The 24,858-nt window shown below is 38.5% G+C and overlaps 2 protein-coding genes across 3 annotated transcripts in view; both read left to right on the top strand.

Annotated features, from left to right (window-relative positions):
- Positions 1 to 446: 446 nt before the first annotated feature.
- Positions 447 to 3,119, top strand: LOC109008737. The gene is made up of 2 exons (XM_018988940.2): positions 447 to 2,648; positions 2,764 to 3,119. The coding sequence occupies exons 1-2, from the start codon at positions 1,005 to 1,007 to the stop codon at positions 2,824 to 2,826; spliced, it is 1,707 nt and encodes a 568-aa protein (XP_018844485.1). The 5' UTR covers positions 447 to 1,004; the 3' UTR covers positions 2,827 to 3,119.
- Positions 3,120 to 6,775: 3,656 nt separating this feature from the next.
- The window catches only part of LOC109008738 (INO80 complex subunit D-like), a 36,208-nt gene continuing 18,125 nt past the window's right edge, over positions 6,776 to 24,858 (top strand). Inside the window, exon 1 of one of the 2 annotated variants that reach the window (XM_018988943.2) lies at positions 6,776 to 7,497. In XM_018988943.2, the coding sequence (XP_018844488.1) occupies positions 6,947 to 7,497 (551 nt within the window). In that variant the 5' untranslated portion in view covers positions 6,776 to 6,946. The remainder of the gene's footprint in view (positions 7,498 to 24,858) is intronic. The other variant, XM_035683600.1, reaches the window with a different exon arrangement.

Raw genomic sequence — 24,858 nt, 5'->3', positions numbered from 1 at the left:
AAATGAGATTCAACACGAGCAGGGAGGAGATTCGATGCAACGGGGAGAAGATTCGACGTGGGCTCGAATTTGAATTGAGAATAATATGAAAACACCACCAAAACGGTATGTTTCGTAAAATAATAATAATAATAATATTATAATTATTATTATTATTATTAGGTGTGCAAAATTTCCTATCAAAGCGCTTTTTTTTTTTATGAGCACTGCTATTCCTACAGAAGTTTTCCATCGAAAACTTCTACCGAAAGGCAAAATTTTTTTTTTTTTTTTTTTGCTTTTTTTTCAATCATTTTTTTAAACACTTTAAATATTTTTAAAAAATATAAAAAAATCATAAATTCATTTAAAAACATTCCTTAATCACTAAGTAAAAATAAATAAATAAATAAATAAATAAAATACAATTTCGCTAGAAGTTTTCTAGTAGGAATAGCATTTTCCTTTTTTTATTTCAGCGATGCACACCAACCATAGAACTTCCCCGAGTTTTTCTCGAAGACTTTTGAAGTTCAAGGAGCACGAGATCACTCTAGGCAAACAAAGCAGGTACCTTGACGGCATACCCGAATCATACTGTATTTATTTTAAGATGTTTTCCGGGTTGACCTTGATTTTCCTCGCCTAATTTTCCTTCTTTTTCTCGAGAATTTGTCACCTCCAGTTTAACCATTCTGCTGAACTCTATTGTTGATGTGTCCTTATTGTTGATTCCTTCTTCTTCGTTCAAGTTCTCAGTGTGAAAGTTTAGGGTTTAGTCGGTTTTCGATTATGCCCCGTTTGGTTGATGAGGAAAGGTTGGAGTTGAACAGATTTGGGTTTAGGATTTTGTGGATTTTTTTACTTTATCTGGGTTCTGAAAGGGGCAGCAATCTACGCTCAGTTCTTTAGAGGGGAAGATTTGATTTTCTTCAATTTTCTTTCTTTATTCTTTTGCGAAATAAAGTACAAATAGATTTTCCTTATTGGCGTGATTCGCCCAACGGAGCGTTAATGTTCTTGCAATGGCACTCGCATTTTTCTGGAACCTACAACATTCATGGCCTTTTTCAGTACTGAAATATGATGACCTGAGAGTGTCGGATAAATTGGTTCGCAAACTTTCGGTACCTGAACACACGAAGCAATTCATTTTCGCAGTACAAGAGCCTGAAACACAATCCGTGATTTACATACTCGCTGCTCAGAATTTGTCTGAGCGATCAGCTTTAGATGCTGAGTCTTTAATTAGGGAGGTTAGACCTGATGCAGTTGTGGCTCAGGTTGGTCATTTACCCCTGACCGAAATTCAATTAGAAGAGAGTGAATTAAGAGATGGGGTTCATGACCCAATCCCCACATCGTCATTTGAAGTGCTTAAGCGGTGTTTTATTGATAAGATTAATAAGGAGAAGTATGAGAATGTTGCTGGCAATGTGGTTTTGCGAGAGATTTTTGGTATTGGTTTTCATGGACATTTTATAGCAGCCAAGAGAGCGGCTGAGGAGTTTGGGTCTTCATTCTTGGTGCTTGAATCCCCATTTATGAAATTTTGTGGTGAGGATGATAGCTTGGGTAAACTTGACACAGGGAACAAGTTTCAAGGTCTGGTAAGTAGTTTGGTTCCTCAGAGAGCAGGCTCTGTTGTTTTCTCAAATTCACAGAGATTTTGCCTAGCTAGTGATGTTCAAAAACAGATGGTGAAGTTATTATCCCCATATATGGATTTATCAATATTGAGGTTTCATCACTTGAGTTCTGTATCAGAGGTGGGCTCAGATGCAATTCAACCAATATGCAGTTACGAGGCACCACCATTTGCCCAGTCTATTTATCCATTACTTTTGGATCTACATAATATATTTGCTGGGCTCCCATCAATTGGAAGGGCTCTAGCTCATGCTCAGAAAATGCTTCTTGATGTCAATAGAGGTGCAACTGTGGACACCAGCATCATATCTGAGGTCTACAACTTTCGAATTGCAGTTGAGGGGCTGAGAATTGCTTTAAACAATGCTGGTCGGCTACCCATTAACAAAATAGGGAATCCCAAATCGGTAAAGATGGAGTTTTCAGAGCTTCCAATAGAGGATAAGTCACATGTGCTCTTTGCACAGACTCTTCGAAGCCAAACTAAGAAGTTCAAGACTATAGTGGCAGTAGTGGATGCTACTAACTTAGCAGGTCTTAGGAAACACTGGAACACTCCTGTTCCTCCGGATGTCAAGGATTTGGTTGAACAGCTTGTTATGAATTGTGAAGATGATGATGAACATTCAAATCATACAAACAAGAAACGGTTATTGACTGGTAAACCTGTGGTGGCAGTTGGGGCGGGTGCAACAGCAGTTTTAGGAGCTTCATCTCTCTCTAAAGTTGTTCCTGCATCAACAGTCATGAAGGTTGTAACGTTTAAAATTCCTGCTTATCTTAAATTTTTTTTGAGCCAAACTCAGAAGGCAGTGGCACTGCCACTTAGCAAGATTCTTGCTTCATCAAAAGCTGTAGCTCCAGGTATTGCAAGTCATGGAGCAAAAACATCTATCTTGAAGGCAACTGCTTCTGCTGAGAAGATCCGGGTAGTAAGCCACAGTGTTATAGCCTCTGTGGAGAAGACCAGTTTTTCAGCCATGAGAACAGCATTCTATGAAATAATGAGGAAACGACAGGTACGACCAATTGGTTTCCTACCATGGGCCACATTTGGGTGTAGTGTTGCAACTTGCACAGGCTTGCTTGCTTTTGGAGATGGGATTGAATGTGCTGTTGAATCTCTTCCTGCAGCTCCATCAATTGCGAGTTTGGGACGTGGGATTCAAAGTTTACACCAGGCATCCAAGTCAGTGATTCAGACAGATGGCACCAGAATACAGAAATCTATGGAAGCCCTAACATAGTGATTGAAGGAAGTACAGGTTCAATAATAGTTAGATAAAGAATGTGATACCTCTTTCTTTGTGTGCTAGTTGATTCCTTTTAATGAAACGATTCATGCCTAAGTTATATAGCTTGGAAATATTCTGTACATATATAGAGTATCAAAGGAGTTGCATGGTGTGTTTGTTTTTGTGTGTCAATTATAAATTATCATAGCTCTTTTAACAAAGGTGAATAATAAGTGCTTGAGAGAAATTGTTATTTGTTTGATGCTTTTGTACTGTCTAAGTCTATATTGCTGTATGTAGAGAACATATTATGTTATGTACAAACATTCACTTAAGAAAATAGAAGAAAACAAAAGGAAAAAAAAGAAGAATGGAAATATTCCATATGTATAGACACTGGGTGAATTGATATAGTCTTTTATATGTACTCGGTGAGTTAATCTGCAAAAATAGAAATTACTGAAAAATAGCCAAAAGAACTGTTTCAACTTCTATTGACTTTGAACTAGATGTATGCATGTAGGGTGTTCGCTCGTTTGTTTTCATAACTCCGCTCAACTGATTTCATTTTATCTAATCATTACAATTTTTTCAAATTTCCACACAAAATAAAATAAACAATTCAACTTTTTAAAATTTCAAAATAAAATAATATTAAAAAAATTATATTATAACAATATTTTATTCAACTTTTAACTTTAATCTCATCTCATCTGCGAAAACAAACGAGGCCTGAATCTGGTGGGATCTGCTGGAATTGTTAATTTTGTTCAATTAGTGTCCATATTCTTACTTCTAATTTGTTAAACTGCAGCTGGTTTAGCATACCTCTGTTGCCACAAAAAAGGTCTGAAAAATGAAGGTCTTTACTCTTATGCTTGATTTGCTTTACAAAACCTTCAGTTGCAGAACGACTGTGCACATAAATCTAATCATCTATCGACGATGTCTTTCTAGGTGGGTGTTGGGCGGTTATCTTTCTCAATGCTCTCTTTGAAATGTGTCTTTTCTTTTTATTTTGGATTTTTTTATTCTCAGTCTTATCGATTGACGGAAGCTACTTACGCTACTAAGGTGAGCGTTTAGTAGGTAATTTTTCCGTTGGGAATGACAAAAATGCTATTAGTGGAATAAAATCGCACTAAGACGAAAACTTGCTACGAGTTTGGTTGATTAAAGAGAGTGCAAAGACTTAACTTTAACTCAAATTACATATTCCATTTCTGACATGCAATCTAGAATTTGATCGTCAGACTCACACATCTATATGCCATCTATATTCCTGTTGCAAAAGTAACCGATATCTCCTGTTATAAAATCCAAGGGTTATTGTTATTTTTATTTTTTGTTAATTTATGTTTTGATATATAAATATATTATTTATTATAAATATTAGAAAACAAAAATATATTAATGTCCTCCACGCTGGCACTTGCAATAACTTTACTCTCTTATGTGCCCAATGCAATGCAGTGCATCAACTATAATTGTTTCAACAAATATATAAAAATAAAATCATTTATTTAACCACTAAACACGCTAATAATAAGAATATAAACCGTCTATATACTTATTAAACATAATAACTAGTATCAAAGATATTTATATTGTTTTAGTATTTATAATAAATAATATATTTATATACAAACACATAAATAATATAATAAATACAAGGACATTCTCAACATGATTGGATTTTGCTTGCCAAATATGCAACACTGGGTTAAAGTCTTGACAAAGAGATGTCCTAGGCTATTACTTTGGAGGCAAGCCGGATCCATGCCATGTGGCACCGTACTAAAAAAATAAAAAACAAAACTTTTGAAAATGCCCTCAATGTCCACATAAGACACCCTAGCTCTTGATATACACGTCTAGCCCCAATTTGAAACCTTATTATAAAAGTCCCTAAACTCCGAAATTGTGCTTCCGTTCAAGATCTCCAAATTTGAAACCTCCAAATCTAGGGTTGTAAGAGGACTCGACCGGATCCAAAAAATCGACCGGACCAATAGTTTTATTGGTTGATCTCGAGGTGTGATTTTTTTAGACTAGACTTGACCAAGATTAACCGAATGTGTGTTTATATATATTTAAATATTTAATATATATAATATATTATTTTATATAGTAGTTATATAAGTGAATTATGCAGTTTTCATCCAATGGATCACTATTGACCTTAAATATAATAAAATTATTTAATATTCATTAATCATATATAAAAATATTAAAGAGATCACTTAATTTCATTAACCATATATATACAATGAAAAAATGTTCATAGACCGAATCGGACCGATAGATAACAGTCTGATTTGTAAAAAATGATAAACCGAAATTTTCAATCTGTAACTCTCCCAAACTAAACCGGACCGATTATACCCCTATCCAAATCAATGATCATGAAATTGATTCAAGTCTCTCTCAATAGGAATTAATAGACTAATATCAAACAGTTGCTAACAGAAATTAAAAGCAAGGCTCACATTCATAATGTTAACCTAAAATGCACAAAAAATGGACCACAAATTTGAAGAAAAATATTTGATCTACAGGCACTATAAATCGAAAGGTTGAGATGTTCTCATGATTACCCTCTTTCGATGAGTACAACGAAGTCAATGAGCATATCAGTGTTTGTGTTAGTCAGATTATAATTCGAACGAGCCAGCCAAAAAAGGAATTTAGGAATTTAAGAAAGTACGAATCGGAGTGATCAGGCTTGGGGATTTTGACACAAGCTTCACCAAGGGCATTCCAGTCATCTCCACTGTTTTGCCAAGTGTACAAGTCCATTGTTGTACAAATGGTGTTAGCTTTCTTTGTGAAGTTGGTTCTCTTTTGTGGTGGTCCGATTTGATGACTCGACCCGACAACAATTCATTGTAATTTTTTGGTAAATTTTCAACGAGGCTTCCAAGAATTTCACTTTGGGAAAAATTTTGGACCCATTTTTAGCTCTTGAATCGATCCGATCCGACCCAATCCACTTAGTAAGATTTACTTGCTAATTAGGATTTATTATATATATATATATTATATTATTTCCATACGACCGTCGCATTGCATCACTATGTATTAAATTTTCATTTTAATAAAATCTTCTGCAGCTCTATAAACGTAGATACGTTGTTGAATTACATAAATCTTGTGTTGTATATGATTAATAATATTTTTTACTTTACTTTTTCTGTTATTGTTTTTAACAAATGGCACCTCAATCTCAAATAGGTCATCGTTCCACAAAGGACGATGACAAAATTTCTAACAAAAAAGTTTCATTCCCAATCTTGCCGAGCACAAAGGTTTGTCCAAGTAAGTTAGTAACCCAAAGCATAGGGAATGTTTGAACAAAATTTCAGTATAAATTTCTTAAAATTCAAAATTGTATTGTATGAAAAATTCAAACTCATGGAACTAATAGAAAGAAATTTTACGAGTGATTCTCTATTTAACCCATATATTAATTAACATAAAAAGTATACAGTACAACTCTTTTACAATTTATTTTCAATAACTAATGTAATTATTTCACTTTCATAAAAATAAATTTTAATATTATAAAATTATTTTATATTTTAAAATATAAAATAATTAAATAATTTTATTTAAACGTCTTTATACTACATCTTATGTAGTATAATTTAATTTAAAAAATAAATTTTACAAATTAATTTATATTATATACGTGTATTGTAAAAATTTTCAAATAGGACCCTCATAAAAGTCATATCTAATAAGAGTTGTGCTGCGCATCAACCGAAAACTGCAGCATACCACACAGATTTTTTTTATCTCGCTCAATTCATTGAGTGTGCGCCGACTAAACAGTAAGCTGGTATTTATATTTTCTCATCTAATAATCGGACGATTTGCAGATAAATCATTGAGGACGTTGAAGTGCGGAAACGATATGGTCATATCTAAAGTTTACCGCTAAAATAGAAACTTTACTCTGTAACGATGGGAAAGTAAAGAATGATGAGTTCGGAGTATGGCATAAACTCTCCATCGCCAGCCCCACCTCCCTTTCTCCTGTCTTGTTGAATTCTCTCTCTCTCTCTCTCTCTCTCTCGCCCATGGCTTCCGCTTCCAAACACCAAAACCCGTCATCTTCCAAACCTCCAAAAACCCCAGTCAACCTCAATCCCATCACCCACACTGACCCCCAAGACCCTAACCCCTCTGCCAATACGGCCGCCGTCACCCGATTCTTCCCAAGCTCCGAAGACCTCGCCCTCTCGCGCGCCTCCCACCTCACCCGCCAGCAGCTCCTCCGCCGTCGCTCACGCCACCTCAAGCAGCTATCGAAATGCTACAGGGGCCACTACTGGGCCCTCATGGAGGAGCTCAAGATCCAGTTCAGAGAGTACTACTGGGAGTACGGTGTCAGCCCTTTCAAGCAAGAGCAACAACAGCATGTCTCCGACAGAGAAATCGAAGCTGGTCATCTCGAAGGCAGTGGTGAGAACAACAACAGCAATGTGAGTTTGGACTTGAAATGCAACCAGCGGTGCGTGTTCGTGGGGTGTAAGCTTAAGGCTATGCCATTGACGAGCTTCTGCCATCTCCACATCCTTTCTGATTCCAAGCAGAAGCTCTACAAGGCTTGCAGTTATGTTATCAAGAGGTTTTTATCAGCTCTCTTTCATGTTATATTTAATTATTTTTCTTGATACTGTAATGGGCGCTTGATAATTCACAACTGTGGTAGAGTATCTGGGAAAATTTGGTTGATTTAATTTCTTAATTGGTATTTGGTAATTCGTAGGTATGCTTTCACTGAGTTACGAGAGACAGGTTTTACACGCTTTTCATGTCTGTCTGAGTTATGGAAATTAGTGGTTTATGTTTACTGTGGTTGAGATTGTTGTTTATTTGTTCTCTAATGGCTTCCTTTCTTCAGAAGCATCTGATTTTGATAGAACATATGAAAATCGATTTGAACCTATACTCTTTTCAGAATAAATAAATTGATTTCAAACTCTAGTATATGTTATTAATTCTTAGTTCGATCTGGATTTTTCTTTGTTTTTTTTTTTCATATTATATATGTGGTTCTCTTTCTCTCACATCTGGGAGTCTTAAGATTGAATCTTTCAAGGTTTTATTCTTGCCAGACTGCGTAAAAGGGACTAAAAAATGTGTAAAGGAGGGCTGTTGGGTTCAAAGAAGAGGGTATTAATCACCGGTTTATCTGAGGCTAGGCTTTCTGAATTTAGCTGGGAATGCCGAAATGTAAACCAGGATGGGAATCACAAACTTAATAATGAGATATATCCCCTACAATAATTTCCTGCATATATAATATCCAACATGGATTGCATAGTATTTGACACACTAAGCTTGATGTGGAAGTATATATATTACGAGATAATCTTCTTTTTTGAGATGAATCATGATACACATTACCGGCCTGGAGGTTGGGGAGAGTTAGCAGTAAATGAATAACCAGACTTTTGAGAGGTTTTTCACTCTTTATTAAAGGAATTCTGCTTATAAAAAGAAAAGAGGAATTCTCGTTTTGGAGTCTTTAAAGGATCTCTAATCACAAGATATGAGTAAGCATTTTATTTTCCATCAATCCCCTGAAATTCTTTTCTGTTGTCCCGGATCAATGAGCTTTATGTTAAAATCTGCGACACTAAGCTTGACATGGGTGAAGTATTATGTCATGTTGTAGTGTTACAAACTTTTTTTGATATGTAATTGAAGAATTTATTAGAAAACACAAAAGGCATATGGCACAAATACAAAAAAAAGTATAAAAGACTAACCTAAATATAAATAGAAAAAGTGTTATGATATTGATTATTCACAACCCAAAGCACCATTAGGAGTTGTAATCAAGTAGGGTGGTATTACTTACCATCCAATCGAGCATCGGGTAGGCATCTTAGTAATGTGGGATAAAAAAGTGGTGGAAAAGTTAGAAGATATGGGAGATTTTATGGTGGCTTGCTCGTTCAAGAATGTTGTGGATGGATATCAGTGGGCCTTCGCAGGTGTTTATGGTCCTATCTTAGATCGCACAAGAAGTTTACTATGCGATGAATTGGCAAGCCGAAGTAGCATATGGGACTTACCTTGGTGTATTGGTGCCGACTTCTATTTTACTCGGTTCACGAGTGAATGATTGGGTGGCTCTAGCTTCAATCACCAATGGTAGACTTCTCTAACTTCATCTATGAAAAATATTTACTAGATATTCCTCTTGCAAGTGGCTCTTACACTTGGCCAAGCAACCGAGAAAACCCCTTTTGGTCAAGGATCGATAGATTCCTTGTATCACTCGAATGGGAAGCACATTACCTGGATCTCATTCAAAGACACTCCCTAGAGCTTGCATGAAGAACCAACTATCTCTGTACAATTTCTCTCCATACAATTTCTCTATTCTCATGCTTGTCAGTAATCTCACCTCCAGGCCCTCTCACCGGAGCTAACTCCCTTATCCCACGATGCTTCTCGTCGGCAACTCTTTTATCTTTTGTTACTAGTCTTTCTTTTAGTGTTAATAAGATGGCGGGTGATAGGCGATTTACGGTGGAAGCAAAAACCTTTGTTCTTTTGGAAGTGGGTGGCAATAGCATTCGTATCACCGAGACAAGCAGTAGAATGGTTACGTTTATTGTCATAAGTAGGACGTTGGCTTCATGGGTGGTACAAATGGTAGAAGAAGGTCTAGACTCTCGTCGGCATGAAGGCTTATTCAGAAAAATGAGGGTGGGTGATGGAGTTCTCACCATTCACATTAACTCTAGGGGATGCTTATTGCATTTGGCAAAGCTTGGGAATGACAAGAAGAGGGGCTCTGTGACTGTCCTTGAAGGTTCGAAGGGCAGTGGCTGGGAAGATTTTGCTTACCACCTTGAAAAGGTTACTAGCTTCTATGACTCTGCTGTTGCCAATGTAGGTAGGGTGTGAACAGAGGGTGGCTTTCGAAGGGGAGGGGAGACTGGTAGTGGGATGGAGGCAGGGAGGTTTCTCCCCTCAAAAGGTGCCACCTACGCTTCAGTCCTGAGGTTACCGGTGAGTACTTAGACAGGGTGCAACTTTGCTATGGTGGCTGACAGGAGTTGGTCGAAGGGTAAAGGGATTGGCAGCGTAGGAGATCACGGCTGCATGCCTGTCCCACCTGCGACTACCCATCTTTTTCCACAGACTGACATGGGAGGTGAGGGTTCCTCTATTGATAGTACGAAGATGGGGGGAAGTAGAAGGGATCCTGTGGGCTGTCAGAGCACTATTGTTAGGGATATCTGAGGAAATTAACGTGTTGAAGAGGAAAGTGGACTTGAGCTTAAGTTTGGTTATGGGTCATGGCAGTGGGCTCATGAAGAATGGAGAGCCTGCGGTGAGTTCTAATAAGGCTGGGCTGGGCTCGAGCAGAAGGGGGCCCGCAAATGATGTTGTAAGGACTGCAGGGGTTAGGCTCGTGAAGGTTGGAGAGACATCATGTAGGCCTGTCTCTGAGTGGCGAGCTAAGGAAACATCTCAGGCCTGAGATTCATTTGTATCGGGCTCGAGAATCCCAAATCCTCCGACGGTTGCTTCGGCCGCCTCATTGAAAACATAGAAAAAACCGCTGGCTGTCAGCGACCCGATAGGCCCAAGTAGGGTCCATTTAAAGGCCACGATAGGGAAGAATAGAAGCACAGAGGCAACGATGATTGCTGGGTTAGTTCAAAATGAAGCTGCCGCCTGTTCTCAGGCCACCGGGAGCTCGTCGTTGACACAGATAGAGCCGCCGACCATCGCCGTCCCTACTCTATACAACTTGGAACAGCTCTTGGCCTCAGAGGGGATGAACAGCTGCGATGAGGTGGTGGCCTCAACTGGGCTGCTTCGATTCTAAGTTTCCGCTAGTCACATCTTCAACCTCTGGAGGCTTCTTCCAGGGCTCAATGCCCTCTCTCAATGACCCAGGAAGGCTCTAATGACAAGGGGTCATTTATGGTGTAGTTGCTGAGACCCCCTCCCGGGCTTTGTGCATGTTAGAAAAAGAGGATGATATTACTCTCGAAGATGAGGCACTCTCGGATGATGGGTCATCAATTGGGTCTATTTTACAATTAGTTTGCAAGGAGTCTGGAGAGATCGCTACCTTTAACGATTTGGGGGATTCGAGGGACGAACCCAATCCTATTTGCTCTCTGCCTCTAGCGCCTCTATGGATTAGCTCACAGTTAGATTGGGTCCTGAAGAAGGTAGATGAAATTCGCCATTGCATAGGGTTCTCCTGCAAGGGTTTTGAGGATCAGTTTAAAGCACTCCTTACTACCATCGAAGTAGGACAAGCCCTCATAGACTGCCTCTAAAAAATAAAGGGAGCTCAAGAGGCTTTCTTGTTCTAAAAATTATGATGCATGGGAAGTGCCAATAGATGGAGGCACAACAACAGGGCGAACCTCGACGTCCCATGAAGCCCAAGATCCTTTCATGGAATTTCTGGGGACTGAATGACCCGAGCAAACGCCTTAGAGTGAAAAACTTAATAAGGGAATGGAAGGCTGACGTTATTTGTTTACAGGAGTAATGTGAGGTTTATTGATATGAACGTAATAAGTAACTTGTAGAATTATTCTTATGCGGGTTGGACCAGCCTTGCTTCTAAAGGCGCTTCAGGGGGCATCATAGTGATGTGGGACAAGAGAGTAGTAAATTTGGTGGAGGGCTATATCGGGGAATTTTTCGGCAGCTTGTTCTTTCATGAAATGTGGAAGATGGTTTCGGGTGGGGGTTCGTAGGAGTATATGGGCCCAATAATGACAGCTATAGAAAGCTTCTTTGGAATGAGATCACTGGTTTGTGCTGTTGGTGGGATGGCCTGTGGTGTATCGAAGGTGATTTCAATATCACTTGGTTTTTGAGTGAAAGGTTGGGGGACTCTAGCTCGGGTTCATCCATGACTGATTTCTCAGTTTTAATTTTTTAGCTGGATTTGGTTGATCTACCTTTAGCTGGGGGAGATTATACCTGGTCTAATGGGAGGGCTTGGTCTAGGCTAGATAGATTCATTGTCTCTCCCTCTTGGGTGGCCCACTTTCCCAACCTATGCCAAAAACGACTCCCTAGGCTTTGCTTTGATCATTCTCCTCTTATTGGATTGTGGGGGTCTCCACGAGGGACAGAGATATTTTAAATTCGAGAACATGTGGCTAAAGGTAGATGGGTTTACGGACAAGATTAGAACATGGTGGTCCTTATATCAATTCTCGGGCACTCCCAATTTTGTTTTAGCCAGGAAAATTAGAGCCTTGAAAAATGATCTGAGAAAATGGAACATGGAAGTATTTGAGAACATTAATGACCAGTGGAATAATCTATTTCATGAGCTGCAGCGTCTTGATGAAAAAGAGGTGGATGGGGTCCTCGTAGATGATGACAAGGCAAGGAAAATCGTTGTAGTAGTTGAGTTGGAAAAGATCACACTTATGGAGGAGATTTCCTGGAGGCAAAAATCTTGGGCCCTTTGGTTGAAGGAAGGAGACAAGAGCACAAAGTTTTTCCATAGAGTAGCTAATTACCATCGAAGAAACAACGCCATCGAGGTTCTTCATTTGGAAGGGAGGGTTCTTTCGGATAGAAGCGCTATCAAGGATCACATTGTCCAATTTTATGATAAGCTTATGAAGGAGCAACATCATGGGAGACCCAAGGTAGATGGGCTGGTTTTTTATTCTATTGATCAATCGAGTGCGGCTTGGTTGGAGATGTCAAGATAGGTCGAAATATTGTGTGAAAATAGCCAAAAGTATCCGGCCTTGTGGTTTCTCCCCAATATATAAACTGTACATCGGATTCTATATATGGAAAGGATTCTATACATGGAAATAACGTTGTATATGCTAATTCTATCCTTATACAATCTGTCAATTATTAAGCTAATGATTCTGAAGAGTAAATCAAGGAAACAAATATGGAAACAAATATGGACAGCAAAGCTGTCCATTGACATCCCCCCTCAAATTGATGCGGGTTGATCAACCAACATCAATTTGCTACTTAGGAAGCAATGTCGATGACGAGTAAGAGCCTTGGTAAAGATATCTGCCCTTTGTAGCTCAGTGGAAATGTGCGGAAGAGTGATAACACGAGCTTCAAAGGCTTCACGGATAGAGTGACAATCTACTTCAATATGCTTGGTGCGCTCATGGTAGACAAGATTAGCCGTGATCTGAATAGCACTTGTATTATCAGCGTGTAGAGGTGTAGGATCAATCTCAGAGAAGTCTAACTCAGCAAGCAAACCTCGAATCCAAATAATCTCGGAACAAGCAAGAGACATCGCTCGGTATTCAGACTCGGTAGATGACTTAGAAACTCTGTCTTGCTTCTTACTCTTCCAAGAGATCAACGCATCACCTAAGAACACACACCAACCAGTGATGGAGCGACGTGTATCAGCACAACCAACCCAATCAACATCGCTATAAGCAGCAAGACGAGGAGAATTGCCTGCAGGAAAGAATAACCCACGGGCAGAAGTGCCCTGAACATAGCGTATAATCCTACGAACAGCAGCCAAATGAAGATGACGGGGAGTTTGAAGAAACTGGCTGACTTGCTGTACAGCAAAGGAAATATCTGGTCTAGTGATAGTGAGATAGACAAGGCTACCCACCAACTTCCGATATAAACTGGGATCGGTAAGTATGTCACCCTCCTCTTTGCGAAGCTTGACATTTAATTCCATGGGAGTATCGACAGAGGGAGCTTCCTGTAGTCCAGCTGTAGCCACAAAATCACTAGCATACTTATACTGATTGAGGGAAATACCAGAGGAACTACGATGTACCTCAAGACCAAGAAAATATGTGAGAGACCCAAGATCTTTCATATGAAAAGATTCTGAGAGATGAGTCTTGAGCTGGACAAGTAAAGCAGAATCGGAACCAATGATCACAATATCATCAACATAAACCAAAAGGACAACAATACCTATGTCTGATTTTCGAAGAAACAATGAAGTGTCATACTTGCTCTGCTTGAAGGAAAATTGTAATAAAGTGGTTCGAAACTTATCAAACCAGGCCCTTGGAGCTTGTTTGAGACCATAAAGAAAACGACGAAGTTTACATACATTGGAGGTCGGAGAGGGAAACAATCTCGGGGGCGGCTTCATATAAATACACTCTTTAAGGTCCCCATGAAGAAAAGCATTCTTGACATCAATCTGATGTAGTGGCCAATCATGGGAAGCAGCAAGAGCTAGGATCGTACGAACAGTAGTCATCTTAGCCACAAGAGCAAAGGTCTCTTCATAATTGACACCATATTCTTGATTATTCCCAAGGGCAACAAGCCGAGCTTTATAACGATCCAAACTTCCATCAGAGCGAACTTTGACTGAGTAAACCCATTTGCAACCCAGAGGAACTATAGTGGAAGGACAAGGTTCAATGTCCCAAGTATGATTGGCCTCTAGAGCGGCAATCTCTTCCTGCATAGCTTGTCGCCAACAGTCATGCTTGACAGCATGTGAGTAGCATGTGGGAATATCAAAATTGGACAATGCAGCAGTAAGAGCGGAAATAGAATTTCCAGAAGAGAACCCATACCTATCTGGGGGTATAGACACTAGAGGAGAGCGACGTACCAAAGGCTCTGGAGGCGCTGCAACTAACTGATTTTGATGCATGTGAGGATCAGATAGCGGGTGAGCCACTGGAAGAGACTGTGGGCGGGAGCGTCTCGTATACACCATACCTGGTTTAAAGCGAGAACTGACTTGATGAAAATTTGAGAGCTGCTGCTCAAAAGAGGGGAGGACCACAGTGGAAGAAGAGGGCATAGAAGACACAGGAAAGAAATGTTGATTTTCAAAGAAAATAACATTCCTAGAAATGCGTGTGCGATGTAAATTAGGATCATAGCAAACAAATCCCTTTTGACACATTATATCCCAAGAATGCACATCTAACAGATTGAGCAGATAATTTATGTCGCTTATGAGGAGGTAAATGAACAAAACAGACACAACCAAAGATACGGAGATTATCGTAACTAGGTTGCTTAGCAAACAAACGAAAATAGGGAGATTCCATATGTAAGACTTGGGAAGGTAAACGATTAATCAAGTGAGTAGCAGTTTTCAGAGCCTCGACCCAAAACATGGAGGGAACAGATGATTCTAACAAGAGAGTACGTACCACATCAAGAAGATGACGATTTTTGCGTTCAGCTACTCCATTTTGTTGGGGAGTAACGGGACATGAACGTTGATGGATAATACCTTTAGAAGCCAAGAATGCCTGAAACTCAGTAGAAAAATATTCACCACCAGAATCTGTGCGTAACGTCTTAATAGTCGCAGAAAATTGATTATCGACATACGCTAAAAACTCAGTGAAAGTACGAAAAACCTCAGATTTAGAGCGAAGAAAATAAACCCAAGTGAATCTGCTATGATCATCAATAAAAGTCACATAGTATTTAAATTTTTCATGTGAACTAACTGGGGAAGGTCCCCAAACATCACTATGGATAAGATCAAAGCAATGAGACACTCTACTAGCATGCAAAGGAAAGGGAAGTGTTTTGCTTTTACCAAGTTTACAAGAATCACACTCAAAAGATAAAGAAGAAGAACGTTCTTTATTACCAAGAAAATCAGAGTGCAATACATGAGATAAGATTTGAGTATTGGGATGGCCTAAACGACGATGCCATACCATACTCAAATCAGGAACATTATTACAAGCAAAAGATTTAATAGAAGACACTGAAGAAAGTGTGGGAATAGGTAAAAATAGTGAAAACAAGCGCCCCACTTTAGGTCCCTTCGCGATCGGCTCCCCCGTGACCTGGTCCTGCACAACACAACCATAACCAGAAAAATTAACAGCACAATTGTTATCAACTAATTGACCAACAGAAATAAGATTCGTGGAAAGCTGAGGAGCAAGAAATACATCAGTAAATGTGGAAGAGGCATCTCCAACAGCATCTATAGGCAAAGAACTGCCATTGGCAGTCTGAATGGCAGATTGACCAGCATAGGACCGAACATGACACAGGGTTGTGGAAGTATTCGTCATGTGATTAGAAGCGCCCGAGTTTACGTACCAGAGTTTAGTATTATTTTTGCCTTGAAATCCCATCGCAGATAATGCCGAAATGAGCATTTGTTGCACCATTTCTGGTGTACAGTAATTTGCTGCAGGAGGTGCAAAATCAGAGGAAGCACCTGAGGAGGAGCCATGTGCTACAGGAGTTGCTGCAGGAGGAACAATAACAGAAGTCTGGAATGCTTGAGCTTGACGATTCTGTGGACGGATGCGACATTCTTTGATAATATGACCATTTTTCTTGCAATAAGAACAATATTTCTTGGGACAATTGGCAGCAATATGCCCATATTCCTTGCAACAGAAACATTGCAAATTTTTAGAAGTCATAGGTGATCCTCGTCCTTGGGCAGCATAAGCCACAGTTGCCATCCCAGAATTACCATGAGATTGCTCCAGAATAGCTTGAGTACTGAGACGTTCTTCACGAAATAACTCACCAAAACAAATATCAAGAGAAGGAACAGGTGATCTATTCAGCAGAGATGAGCGAATAGATTCATATTCCGGGCGTAGTTTCATAAGAAACTGATCACGGCGGCTAGTCTCATGAAGAGTCTGAATAGTCGAAAGAGCGGCAACAGGAACATCCGCTGTAACCAAATCAGTATATTCATGCCAAAGAGTTAGAAATGCTGAGTAGTAATCTTGGATGGAAAGACTACCATGTTGAAACATGGCAATTGCATGTTCTAACTGAAAGCGACGAGCATCATTAGCTTGATGATAAACCTTCTTCAAGTAATTCCACATGGATTGGGCGGAACGATAAGCCCGTAAGTTGGTAACAATATGTGGTTCCACCGAATTAAGAAGCCAAGACATAATCCGAGCATCAAGCATAGCCCATGAAGGAGAAGCCTTGAGATCATGGGATGTGTCAGGATTAGATGTTTGGGCGATATCCGTGCCATCAATATGACCCCAAAGATCTTTTCCCTTGAGGAAAAGCTCAAACTGAAATGCCCAAGTAGAGTAATTTGTGCCCATAAACTTGACACATACAGGTGCAGAGTCCATCGCAAATAAATGAAGTCAAGACAAAGCAAAAGAAACAGAAACAGCAAGGGAAACAGCAAGGGAATTTAACCGAGACCAAAAAAATATATAGACCAAAAGTTCTCCAGGAAACAAAATCAAGACAGAAGCCGAAAGCCACAGAACATAAAAAGAAAACTGACCAAGCCGAGAGAAAGAAAATCCCACGTGAGAAGCTGCACCCAGACGAAGTTGAGAACCCAAACGGGAATAACCAGAACAAGCTACAGCCACCTAGACAAAGCCGAAAGTCACAACAACGAGAATCCCAGAGCCGAAAAATTGCCAGAGAGTTGCGATGGCAACTACGAAGACACAGAGACGCCGGAAACACTACCAGAGTGCTGCGCCGACAAGCAACTAACCACAGAAAGGGCCGAAAGGCTTAGAGAAGACTGCGTCGACAACCACCCAACAACAGAAAGTGCCGAAACCACCAGACCCGAAACGGGATTGCCGAGAAATCGAAAAAAAAATTGTCGAGGAGAAGAAACTAGGAGACGGCTCTTGATACCATGTCAAGATAGGTCGAAATATTGTGTGAAAATAGCCAAAAGTATCCGGCCTTGTGGTTTCTCCCCAATATATAAACTGTACATCGGATTCTATACATGGAAAGGATTCTATACATGGAAATAACGTTGTATATGCTAATTCTATCCCTATACAATCTGTCAATTATTAAGCTAATGATTCTGAAGAGTAAATCAAGGAAACAAATATGGAAACAAATATGGACAGTCCATTGACAGGAGAGACCGTTCGAAGAGGAGGTGCTTAGTGTGCTAAAAAGGATGGACAAAGAGAAAGCCTTGGGCCCAGATGATTTCACAATGGCTTTCTTCCAAGCTAGTTGGGACATTGTCAAGGAGGACATCATGAAGATGTTTCTCGAATTTCACTCTTTTATGAAATTTGAGAAAAGCCTTAATGCCACATTTATTGCCCTTATTCCTAAAAGGGCACCGTCATTGGAGCTGCAATATATCCATCCTATAAGTTTGGTGAGTGGGGTTTATAAGATTATCTCTAAAGTTCTAGCCAAGCGGTTGAGCGAAGTCATGGGGAAGATCATCTTGAAGTCTCAAAACGCCTTTGTAAAAGGAAGACAAATACTAGACTCAGTCCTCATCGCTAATGAATGCTTGGAGAGTAAAGTCAAAGTCGGCATTCCAGGTATCTTATGTAAATTGGATATGGAGAAAGCCTTTGACCATATAAATTGGGATTTCTTGGTGTATATACTTGGCAAGTACAGATTTAGGGAAAGATGGTGTCAGTGGATGAAATATTGTATCACTACAGTCAGATTCTCTATTTTGCTTAATGGCACTCTTGAAGGCTTCTTTAATAGCTCTCGGGGCTTGAGACAAGGGGACCCTTTATGACCTCTTCTTTTCATTTTAGTAATGGATGTTCTAAGAGCATTCTCATTGGCTTGGCCAAATGAGAAAATATCTAAAATTTAGATAACTTGTATAAAAAAACTCTACATTGGATTGGCCATTTTCAAAATAATTTGCATTTTTGCTACAGTCATTGGCCAAATATAGAGAACCATAATTGGTTCTCCAAATATTAAAATATTAATTTCTTACTCCAAGCAAACAAATTAAATTAATTAGAATATAATTAACATTTAACATTTAGAATATAATTATTATTAACATTTGATAATACTTTTTTAATATTAATTTAATTAAAATATAATTATTATTAACATTTAATAATAATTTTTTAATATTAATTTAATTAGAATATAATTATTATTAACATTTAATAAAACTTTTTTGATATTAATTTAATTAAAATATAATTATTATTAACATTTAATAAAACTTTTTTTAATATTAATTTAATTAGAATATAATTATTATTAACATTTAATAAACTTTTTTTAATATTAATTTAACTAGAATATAATTATTATTAACATTTAATTGGTAGAACTATAAAATGTGATAAAAATAAATTTAATTAATTAATTATTAAAATAATAATATTTTAGTATTATATAGAATGTGAATGGCTAATCCAATGTGGAGATTGAATTTAAATGAAATAGGCAAATGTAAAAAAGTGTGATATTAGCTAAATTTGGAAGATGCATTTGCCCAAGCCAATGAGAATGCTCTTAAGTAGAATGTTGAAAGGGATGGCGGATAGGGGCTTCATCTCGGGTTTCTTAGTGGGTGGTTGCTCACATGGTAGTCTATCAATCTCTCACTTACTCTATCAATCTCTCACTTACTTTTCTCTGATGACACGCTGATTTTCTGTGAGCCGGACCCTAATCAGATTTGTTCCTTGAAAGCTCTCTTGCTTTGTTTCGAAGCCATCTCCGGTCTTAAGGTGAATCTATCAAAATCTGAAATAGTTCCAGTTGGTTTGGTTAATAATTTAAGTGACTTGGCTGCCATCATGGGCTGCAAGGTGTCATCCTTGCCCATGAAGTACCTTGGACTTCCTTTGGGGGCCCCTCATCCAAGGTTATGTGGGATGGGATTGTTGAGAAGATCGAATGCAAATTGGTGGGTTGGAAGAGAATTTACGTATCTAAAGGTGGCAAAATCACATTAATTAAGAGCACATTATCCAATCTCCCAACATACTTTCTCTTTATTTCCTTTGCCTGCAGGATTGGCGAACAAATTGAAGAATATTTTTTGTGATTTCTTGTGGGGCGGTTTAGAGTAGGGGTGTAAATCGGTCCGGTCCGGGGGTGATGGACCATCATTTTCCCCGAACCGGACCGAACATCCATAGGGTCCGGTTTGTCCGTTTGGTCCGGCTCAATTATTTTTTATTTTTTATTTTTCAAATAAATTAATAAAAAAATTTATTTAAATTACTAAATTAAAATTAAGTGAATTATTTTTTTTATAAGTAAAATAAAGTGAATGATTAATGTGGATTATGTAACTAACTCATTAAAAAAATAATTAATTATAATTATATTGATGATGTTAATTGCTAATTTGTTACTAACTTAGATTATGTCAATATATTATGATAGTTAATGCATAATGAGTTATATTAAACTTTTTACATTTTGTATATGAAGCATAAATAATTGAATTATCCATAGGTCCCCATCCATACATGCTTTATATTTACTTGCAACTTAGGTATTTTACAAAAAATTTATCTAATAACTTTAATTAAATCATAGATGTAGATGTTAGTAATTAGTTAATGGTGAATTGGTGATAGGTTAATTGATAATATACATTAGTTAATTAATAAAATATTAATTTGTAATTACATATTTAAAATTTAATATTGTTAATGGTGATAGGTTAGATGAAAATTATATAATTAATTATACAATTATTATATAAAATATATTTTTCTATTTGGTTGGTCTGGTTCAGGAAAATCCCACCCCAGGATTGGACCAAAAATCGAAAAAATGGAATTTCTTGGACCGAGACCAACTGGTCCCAACTTTGGGCTGGTCCTGTCGGTTTCTCCGGTCTGGACCGATCGGCTTACAACCTTAGTGTAGAGGATGCGAAAAAATTTTATTTGATTAAGTGGGATAAAGTCTGTACACCTTTGTCCTACGGAGGATTGAGGGTTAGAAAATTGAGAACCTTCAATAAGGAGATGCTTTTTGGAGGAACATTATCGATATTAAGTATTGGAGCATATGGGGAGGTTGTTGCTCTAACGAAGTAAGAGGGGCTTATGGCGTGGGTGTTTGGAAATTTATTTGTAGTGGTTGGGATGACTTGTTAATTGCAGATTCGACGTGGGTAGGGGCACTCAAATTAGATTTTGGCACGACATTTGTTGTGGCGATGCTGCTTTGAAGAATGCTTTCCCCTCTCTTTATAGGATTGCGTTAGAGAAGGATGCCTTAGTGGATGATAACATGGACATCTCTTCTAATTCCACTCATTGGTCAGTGAGATTTATTAGAGCTGTAACATTGCTGACTTTTACAGCGTGCTATATGCGCTGAATTTACCTGCAGATGGGGAGGATAGATTGCTTTGGATACCTACGGGGAACAAGAACTTCTCAGTTAGATCCTACTACAAGGTATTATCGACCCATTCCCCGAATGCCTTTCCTTGGAAGTGCATTTGGAGGAGTAATGCTCCCCTTAAGGTTGATTTCTTTTGCTGGCTGGTATCTCATGGGAAAATTTTGACTATTGACAAGCTGAGAAAGTGTGGCCCTACATAATAGATTGGTGCTTCATGTACAAACATGATAGTGAATCAACGGATCACCTCCTTCTTCATTGTGAAGTAGTCTAAGGTTGTATAGGATGAAATATTCACAAGGCTTGGCATTGCACGGTTAATGCCTAGGAGTGTGATAGATTTATTGTCATGTTGGAAAGGTATTCAGGGCAACCGGCATATCGCAGCTGTTTGGAAGATGGTGCCTTTATGCTTAATGTGGTGCACATGGAATGAGAGGAATGGTCGCTGTTTTGAGGATAGGGAGCGCTCACTGGAAGGGTTTAGGGACTTTTTCTTTCATATATTGCTACTTTGGGCATCGTCTATTGTATTGAATAGAACAAATTTTAATGACTTTTATGCTACTTTTTGCAGCGCTTAGCTTGTAACTAGGCTTTTCTTGTATACTTCCTGTGTACCTGGGTCTCGTTTAATTACATGGATTAATAAAATCTCTTTCTTACTGATAAAAAAAAGAAAAAAAGAGAGACTCCCTAGGTTGTGTTCAAATCACTTTCCCATCTTTCTTGATTGTGGAGGTATTCATGGAGGCCCAAGTTACTTCAAGTTTAAAAATATGTGGTTTAAATTAGAAGGAATCCTCAATATCTGAAGTAAATTGAAGTGGGTTTCAATTACATGGAAACCCAAGTTATATCATGGTGTGTAAATTGAAGTCTCTGAAGGATGATCTGAAGGCTTGGAACGAGCAAGTGTTTGGCAATGTGGAAGGTCAAGAGTGTACTCTCTTTGAGGAACCCAAAGGATTGGAGGAGGAGAGGGAATTATTTGAAATGGAGAGGGCACGTAAAACTCAAGTGACTGGATATCGAAAGGATCTCTCTATTGGAAGAAATATTTTGGAGACCAAAATTGAGAGAGCACTATGGTTGAAGGAAGGGGACAAATGCACCAAGTTTTTCCATCGGGTGGCTAACTCATATAGTAGAAACAATGCCATAGAGACGGTGATGGTTGATGGGGCAGCCTTTTCAAACCAAACCTAGATGATAGATCACATTGTCAACCATTACAAGAATCTGCTTTCAGAACATTTCTCTTGGAGACGGAGATTAGATGGGCTTAATTTTGATGCTCTTGATTCACAAGCAGTAGGACAGCTTGAGAGGCCTTTTGAAGAAACGGAGATCAAGAAAGCGATAAGAAGCATGGTGGATGACAAGCTCCAGGCCCAGATGGCTTCTCTATGACTTTTTTCCAAACTTGTTGGGAAGTGATCAAAGAAGATAAAAGTGGGGGTCTTTCATGAATTTCATGAAAATGATAGGTTTGAAAAGAGTCTCAATGCAACATTTATTGCTCTATTCCAAAAAAACATGGCGTTGTAAAGTTAAAATATTATCATCCCATTGGATTGGTGAGTGTGATGTACAAGATCATTTCAAAAATTTTGGCGAATAATAGATTGAGCATGGTGGTTAATAAGTTAATATCAAAGTCCCAAAATGCCTTTGTCCGAGGTAGGCAAATCCTTGACTCGATTCTTATTGCCAACAATTCCTTGGATAGTAGATCCAAGTCGGGAGTGCCGAGGCTTTTGTGCAAGCTCGATATGGAGAAGGCCTATGACCGAGTCATTTAAAGATTTTTGCTTTACATGCTCGAGAGATGTGGCTTTGGTACATAATGGTGTTCTTGGATCAAACAGTGTATCTCTACTGTTTGTTTTTCTATATTGATGAATAGCACACCAAAGGGATTTTTTAAAAGCTCATAATGCTTGAGACAAGGTGATCCTCTATCTTCGCTACTTTTTGTTTTTGTAATGGAAGCTTCTAACAAGATGATTTCAGGTGTCGTGGAGGGCGGGTCTTATCCGGATTCTTAGTGGGGGAGGCAAATACCGGCTCATTTAACATATCTAGTCTATTATTTGCTGATGATACCCTAATCTTTTTTTGAGTTAGCCATGATCAAATTCAAGCTTTGAGAGCTCTCCTTTTATGCTTTGAAGCCTCTTGGGGGTTGAAGGTGAACTTGGCTAAATTAGTAGTCTCGGTGGGGGATGTTTTGAGCGTGAAGAGCATGGCTTCCATTTTGGAATGCAAGATATCTCAGCTGCCCACAAAATATCTGGGCCTCCCTTTGGGATGATGTACTAGAAAAAAAGAGGAAATTGGCTAGTTGGAAAATGATGTATTTATCTAGAGGTGGTAGAGTCACTTAAATCAAAAGTATCCTTTCCAACCTTGCCAACCTATTTCCTATCACTGTTTTCCCTTCTATGAAGCCATGACCTCACATAATACAAATCTATTCCCATGGAAGAGTATATGGAAGACAAAGGCACCCCTGAAGGCAATTTTTTTGTTTGGACGGCTTTCTTGGGGAAGATCCTCACACTAGACAACCAATGTAAATGCCGCATCATGGTCATGGATTGGTCTTGTATGTACGAAAAGAGTGGAGAGTCCATCAATCATCTATTTCTTCATTATGAGATTTCTATGATCTTGTTGATTGAATTATTTGCTCGGATGGGACTAGCTTGGGTGATGCTAAAAAGGGTAAACAAGCAGGAGAGCTGATTTGACCAGGCAGACCAAATGAGCGAGATTTATTTAAAGCTAAAGCGCTGTGCCAACCTCGAATCCATTTACGATCCCGAGTTTCCAGACACATCGCACTTCCGCTCGGGTCAAGGCTGCCGCTCAGCCCTAAGATGGATCAAAGAAGAGTGGGGAACCTCTTGCTGGTTTTTGGAATTCGACATCAGGAAGTGTTTTCACACCATCGTTAGTGCTAGCAGTTTCCTCTGTGATGAGGGATCCTAAAAAAAGTTCAAGAAGCTATGAAGAGTGGTAAAATCTGAAAGGAAAGATGGAAAGAGGGGAGTTGGCTGATAAAGATGGACAGTAACGATTGCGTAATATAAATTTTTTGCCCTCATCATCAAAAGTATCGACCTACTAGCTTCTTGGAGAGGCATTTAGGGCAACTCTCAGGTTGCAACAGTATGGAAGATGTTGATGGTTCTAATGTGTCTATTGTGGTGTACTAGTAGGGAGGGGAATGAAAGAAGTTTTGATGATCGAGAGCGGTTAGTGGATGAGCTTAGAAATCTATTTTTCAATACTTTACTCCTAGGTCGATTGTTATTGATTTTAATGGTATGACTTTTCATGAATTCATTGTATCACTAAACTAGCATGCATGGGCAATGCTCTTGTATATGTTCCGTATACTTAGGCCTTTGTCTATTTTTATGATGAATAAAATTTTGTTTACCGATAAAAAAATTGATTATTTCAATTTTAATATCTTAGTACTCTCATTAGGAAAATTAAATTCAGATCATATAATAGGTTGTGAAAAAGAGGTTCAGACTTGTTAAAAAAAAAAAAAAATGGTTCAGAGTTTAAGGATTCTTCTACGAACCCATAAGGAAAAAAATTACTTTTAAGGATTCTTCCAGAGGCCTGAAAATATGGTATGTGCCACCTAATGATATTTTTATACACCACATAATGGGTGAATTCTTTGCAGAAATCGGAATGTCTGAGAAACATTTTCAAAATTGTTCTAGTGCTCACTTTAGCTTATTATGATTGACTTCCACATGTTAGCTAACATCTAAATTTAGCATTCCATTCCACAAATTGGAATTACAGTTGTAAAAAATGACCTTAGAAGTTGTTGAAGATCACTAGTCAGCACCAGTTA

Source organism: Juglans regia, chromosome 12, assembly GCF_001411555.2.
Source record: "Juglans regia cultivar Chandler chromosome 12, Walnut 2.0, whole genome shotgun sequence".
Classification (NCBI taxonomy): domain Eukaryota; kingdom Viridiplantae; phylum Streptophyta; class Magnoliopsida; order Fagales; family Juglandaceae; genus Juglans; species Juglans regia.
Note: the sequence above shows the minus strand (reverse complement) of the source record. Positions and strands in the feature narration are given on the sequence as shown.

Excerpts from the sequence above, each read along its gene's own strand:
- LOC109008737 (XM_018988940.2), top strand. The coding sequence starts at position 1,005 with ATGGCACTCGCATTTTTCTGGAACCTACAACATTCATGGCCTTTTTCA. Across the intron at positions 2,649-2,763 it reads AAATAATGAGGAAACGACAG|CTCCATCAATTGCGAGTTTG; the intron begins GTACGACCAATT and ends CTCTTCCTGCAG.